Below are 6,300 nucleotides of genomic sequence, written 5' to 3'. Positions count from 1 at the left end.
TTGTTTCTCTCGTAACACATGGCAACACTGATCATCATATCGCTGTTCTTTACGTCCTCCTCAAACACGGTAGTTGCAGGAATGCCACAAATGGAGTGATCGATGTGTAGGCCTGATCGATCCACGTTATCATCACCAATATGTGACTACGTGGAGGCAGATAAAGGACATCATTTAAGGTTAGTATAAACGTACAGGCCAGACGCAGGCATAGTGGATGCTTAAATATACCCCCAGACCAGATGTCTGTGCAGCTTGACAGGACAGATGTTGCTAAAGACAGTAGCTTAGCCGACTTGAGATGCTTTTGTTTTAGTAACTAATGTAATTTAATATGTTAAGGCGAGGCCTGTCATCCTTGTTCTGTGTTTTGGCTGGCAGCTCATATGAGCTCGAAATGATCAAAAGCACTGCAATTACATTGTTTCACTTTTTGCCACCCTATGGGTGTCACTGTATCAGGTGCTTTGCCTAATGCTGAGATGACAGCATGGTGGTCTAGGTGTGTCAGGTGTATGTAGTAATAATAAGGTGAGGGTGCAGCACAGAAGCACATGAAGTAATCTGTAATTTTCTTACCCACACCTTTTAGAAAAGGGTTCTCTTCTAGATTGAACATGTTGGCTGTTGACTGAAGTGGACTTTTAAGAAATAAAATGAAGAGGAAGCTCCTACGTGGGTTCCTCTCTGAGGTATCCATCAGAATGGTGCTTTTGATTGTGTTCCTGTGAGTATGACTTTTGTTAATATTTTCTGTTCTATGATTTCATTATTAAAAATGATCATTATGTTGTTCCAGTGGTATACCTGTCATATAATTGAGTAAGTGCTAATTCATCCATTAGTAGTTCAGAGAGCGTACAAATGTAACCAAATGGACTTGCACACACACACACACACACACACACACTCTCTGAGTTAAATAAACAGTGAGCAGGATTTTACAGTGTGTGTATATTTGTGTTTATCACAGTGTAACGGAGCAGCTTCCTCCATTCAACCGTGAAATCCAGGCAGAGGAGATGTGGTTGTATAAGTTCCATCGTGTGGAAAGGGACCATGTACCTACCTCTCTTATGTTTGTGAGTATTATACACTTGAGTGCATGTGAGGTTTCTTGATGTCCACATCCTCCTGCTGGGTTCTCTCCTAAAACAAGAAAAGTCCACATTTCTATGGCCTGGGGAGATATTAGGCTTTTAGGTCAACAGACTGAGGCTGTGATCCACTCTGCTACACAAACACAAACAAGCCATCGTATTGTGATTTCCATAGAAAAAAAAGAAAGGGAAGAAGGGGAGTGGGGCAAAGGGGAAAGGAGATCAAACAAGAGAACAAAAAAAAACAGGTTATCTACGTATTTACACATGGTACTTGAGATAAGATATAAAGGTGTGTGAGCATAGCAGCAGATCTATACAGTGCATGATGGATTTAGGGTAATCCTAGTGCTGCACAATATATTGTTTCAGCATCGTCATTTTATGTACAAATGTGCAATAGTGAGATTGCTAAGGATGCAATGTAATTAAGGCAAATTGGGCCTGTATTTTACTGCTTGTACCTGTATGAGTAGTGACAAATAAACGTTCTTGATTCTTCTTTTCTATTGATTGACGCCCGGTCAAAGTTCACCAATGTTGAACTCTATTGATGGCTAGTATGCAGACTCTATTTTTCAGGTATTCTCTCTAAAACTCATCACTGAGTGTAATTTGTGGTTGGCACAATCCCTTTTTTTATGTTATATTTTAAAAAGAGAACTCGAACTGAATGTTTATTTTCTATTTGTCTTTGCACCAGAGTGTGGCCTGTTTCACCCCTCTGATAGTAATCATGATGTTCACCCTCCTGAAGAGGGTAGAGAGAGGAGACCTCAAGGAAGCATCCCTTGGTAAGGATCATAATGGTTTACGGAAATTGTATTCAAACTGTATAAATAAAGGCACCATTGGCCGAATAAGTGCAGTAAGGGGGAGTTTTTCGTTGCCACTGTTGCAAAATTGCTTGCTCAGGGTGGGACTGTCAGGTCTCTGCTCTACATGTAAAGTGTCTTGAGACAACTTGTTGTGATTTGACACTTTAATAAAATTGAATTGAATTGAAGTGGAGGATGACGGCGGGTCTGAGATTGATTCAGTTCTCTTCTCTGTCTTCCTCTCTTCTACAGCTGTGACTCTGACTCTGGTTTTGAATGGTGTTTTCACCAACGCCATCAAGCTGGTCGTTGGCAGGTGAGTTTCTTCTGGAGCAAGCATGTGTGTAATCTACTGTGTAAGCTGTTGTCTTGCACCAGTGCACCATAGAATTCAGTATCATGATGGAATGTCCCTGTCCCAGGCCACGACCAGACTTCTTTTACCGATGTTTCCCAGACGGTCAGATGAACCTGGAGATGCACTGCAGCGGTGACCCAGATGTCGTCGTGGAAGGCAGGAAGAGCTTCCCCAGTGGACACTCCTCCTGTAAGAGAGTTCCCTGTCCCTGATATGTTTGTACATCAGCAGTCACAAAGGAAACAATAGGGTGTATAGTAATTTTAAAAAGGGCATAGAGTAGGCTAATGGTTTCAAATGCAAATATGTTTTTACCTCCAGGCTGTGCAAGTATTTTCATTGCTTCTCTATGGATCTCATTCTGTCTCTTTCCCCAGTTGCCTTTGCTGGGTTGGGTTTCACAGCGCTGTATGTGGGAGGTAAAGTGCGGTGCTTCAGTCCAGGGGGCCAAGGCAGGGCATGGCGGCTGTGTGTCTTCCTCACCCCGATACTTCTCGCATCCATGATTGCCCTCTCCAGAACCTGTGACTACAAGCACCACTGGCAAGGTGTGAGCCTAAGCACTTGACTCTTTGAACAAATGTAGAGTAATAAGATTAGTGCAATAAAAATCTGAATTTCGTCTTAAATATCCTAATCATAGTATGCATATAATTACACATGCATGAAATAAAAAGATAAAAGTAACTGCACAATGAAGCGTACCTTAACCCAGTTTGAACTAGTGATGGGCATTCTGATTCTCTTTGAGGAGAGAATAAAATAATAAAATCAGGTAATGTCCCCATGCTCAGATGAATAATTATATGATTGTTCTCTTCTCTCCTCTTCGTGTAGATGTTTTGGTTGGGTCTCTGCTGGGATTTGCATTTGCTTGGTTGTGTTATAGACAGCACTATCCACCGCTACAGGACCCCGACTGCCACAGGCCTCTACGTCACAGAGAGACTGTACCCGCTGCACAGGAACGCAAGCTGGCCAACTCCAATTACATATTGCCCCTGTAGAAAGCACTGTAACTGGACAACTTTGCAGTATTTGTGTAATTTGTAATAGGCCACTTCACAATTTGCCCGCACACTTACTGTACAGAACTTCAGATATACACAACCGCTAACCAGCTCAACAAAACACTAGACAAATAGCTCACTGCCTTTTGGTTCCTTACTAACTTCTTGTATAACAGTTCCTTAACCAAAGGCACTGCTTGAGAGTTTTTCCAAGTTTTACTGTATCTGTTCTTGAAGACCAGGGTAGAAATTGTAGATCTGATTTGTCTTGGTGAAATATTTTATTTCTTGTTTGTTTAAGAAATGATTGATGTAAAGTTTTTCTGCGGACTAACCGTATCTAAGTACAACCCGTCTTTTGTTGCCCTTGCAATTGCATCATATAGAAAACATATTTGGGCACTTGCCACTCCTCTTGTCTAGTGCTTTAAATATCTGTCTTCCTAAAGCACATTATGAATGTCATATATTTCCATTAACACATTTTGGAGAAACTCTTTTTGCAAAGCCTTCAGTGCTTGGTTTTTACTTGCTTAATGCTCATCAACATTAACTAGGCTGCAAATTGGGTAATACTGTAACAGAAAAAAATGGTAGTCTCAGGCCTTGGCCTGGTTTTATTACTGCAACCTAGATCTTTCTCCTAACCTATTCAAGCCCTTTTGAAGTGTGGACTATTGGCACTTTCCCCTGCATAGTACCAGCTGCATAATATCAGGTAGTTGGGGGTAAGGCATCATCTAGTAGGCAGGAGTAGATTGATAGGAGCTGAAATGGAATCAGACCCTTCTGTTGAAACTGTGTGGGGTTGGTCTGACTGTAAAGGCCTAAACCCTCCTGGTGGTGCTAACTTTCCACTGTTTCTGCTGCTGAGGTTTTATATCCTGTTCGTAGACAAATGTATTCTGAGCACTTACAGGGGAGGGTTCATTTTTTTAATGCTATTTATGTCTAGGAGTGTTTGTGTGCTGTTCTTACTGTCAACAGTTTGATGGACAGACAAAGCCACAGCACAGATGATGGTTTAGTTTGTTCTTCTTTTTTGTGTTTCACTTTTTGTCCGGGTCTTTCTTTTTCCGGATGGTCTTACACAGGAACTGAAAAAAAGCAGCCATTGTCCTGTGTCGATCCACATGAAGCCTTGATGGATCGAAGCACTTTGTTCATTGCTGTGAATTGAGCAGAAGCAATCGGATCACAGTGGTTTTAGACCAAATGGTTTGGCAGAAACAACAGACTACTTTGTGCCTTTGTTTATTGCATTGCACAGTGGTTCTCATTCAATGTTAACCAATTGATCATATTTAACCCTAGCATGACATAGGAGCAAAATGGCTGCCACGTGAATATGGTCAATGAACTATACACTGCTCATGGTGGGGAATATTTTCTCCAAACTTTTACAGTATGTTGTAGAAATTACTTGGGTCAGTATGTTAGCTCATGATTGTTTTGCAGTCTATTTATGTGAAGCAGTGGCATTTCAATATGTCTGGATATAGATTATGTTTAAAATATGATATGCTGCCTTTTATTTACCTCAAATGTTTTTCAGTTTTTTCTCTATAGATTTAAATGATGTGTATTTGATGGGTACAAAAACTGAGCGAGCTGCAGTTGAGAAACTGAATAAGAAACAATCTTTTACAGACCATTGAGACCAATATTTTATGTCAATTTCCTTTTGTAGATCTTATTTGTGGGATAATGCACAAGTCACTAAAAGTGCTATATTTCATTTTTTATTTTTTTTTGGCATGCCGGAGTTAACTTGAATTATTTGATTATTTACATGTGTACCCCAATGTGAAAATAGTACATATTGTTTTAAAAAGAAAATATTTCACAATTGTGGGTAAATGCTATACATAAAATGCCTATTGCACCCCACTGCTCTTTGAGTAAATGCTGTAAATGATGTCATCATGCATGCTCCACTGGTAAAGTATATACTCTTATTAGGTCATCATGCCTGACCTTGGTATCTACCGGCCCCAAAGCAACTCCTCCATTTCTCTGGTGTGATTTTTTTTCTATAGCTTTTCTTTCAGATCTGAAGGTAGGGTTGTTGTTAACATCCCCAATTAATCATGATTTATTTCAGATTTGCTACTGTGGTCAGGGATTTTTAAAAATCGAAGCTAGTGCTTTGTTGTCATGCTGATTACCTTAGCTTGTTGGACACATATGCCTGATTTGTACGTGGTTGCTCACCGTGTCACGCACCAAAAATAAATCTACAAGTTCACAATGTATTGCACTGCAACAGGTGAGCTTGTAGATCGGCTATTTTGGGTGTGCAACAGCAGCGTGCAACTAACTAAATCAACCTTAACGACTGCTCCTGTGGACACAGTATCCTGATTGTACATGTGATGCTTTTCATGAAACTTGGTGTTTCTAAATAAACTCAAATCTCTGCATAGTCGGTTTGCTTATTATGAACCCAGATATGCCTTCTGATCATATAACATGTGGTATAATATATCACACTATGAAATCGTTTTTTTACTAATTCAAAACAATATACCAGATTTCCTGCTCATTCACTGAACTGTAATCAAGTTTGCCCTGTGGACCTCATGCTATAATTTCCAATTGAATTGTATCAAGGAAATCTTGATACAATTAAATATCAGAATTATAGAATATATCAAGAGGTCTGCAAGGCAATACCCAAGTGTACCAAAATGCATACAGCTTAAATTTAGTTTTAAATGCTAATAACTTCTGGCTGATATCAACTTAATTATGTTCATTTGAGTAGCAAAGTTGGCCAGAGGTCAGTGGACTAGGAGCGCCAGGATTCATACTTTGTTTACACTAGTGGTTCTCAAAGTGAGGTCCGGGGACCTCCCCAGGGGTCCTTCTTGAAGGGGTTCCAGGGGGCCCCCAGCAAAATAACTTAATATAGTATCACAATAAGTGTAACCTATTTTATTCTATGCATATTCAGAAATAGCTGATCTACACGTTGTGAGCTTGTAGATCTGCAATTTTGGAAACATCTTGAA

General features: G+C 40.0%; 1 protein-coding gene across 1 annotated transcript; it reads left to right on the top strand.

The window, feature by feature from the left end:
- The first annotated feature begins 40 nt into the window (after positions 1–40).
- On the top strand, positions 41–5,703 carry plpp5 (phospholipid phosphatase 5). Its single transcript, XM_080433396.1, has 8 exons — positions 41–179; positions 593–727; positions 974–1,082; positions 1,804–1,894; positions 2,171–2,234; positions 2,341–2,465; positions 2,654–2,824; positions 3,114–5,703. The coding sequence occupies exons 2-8, from the start codon at positions 657–659 to the stop codon at positions 3,281–3,283; spliced, it is 801 nt and encodes a 266-aa protein (XP_080289522.1). The 5' UTR covers positions 41–179; positions 593–656; the 3' UTR covers positions 3,284–5,703.
- The last annotated feature ends 597 nt before the right edge of the window (positions 5,704–6,300 follow it).

Source organism: Gymnoscopelus braueri (assembly GCF_963280865.1).
Source record: "Gymnoscopelus braueri genome assembly, chromosome: 7".
NCBI lineage: Eukaryota > Metazoa > Chordata > Actinopteri > Myctophiformes > Myctophidae > Gymnoscopelus > Gymnoscopelus braueri.
The sequence above is the reverse complement of the archived record's forward strand: the minus strand, read 5'-3'. Positions and strand labels throughout refer to the sequence as shown.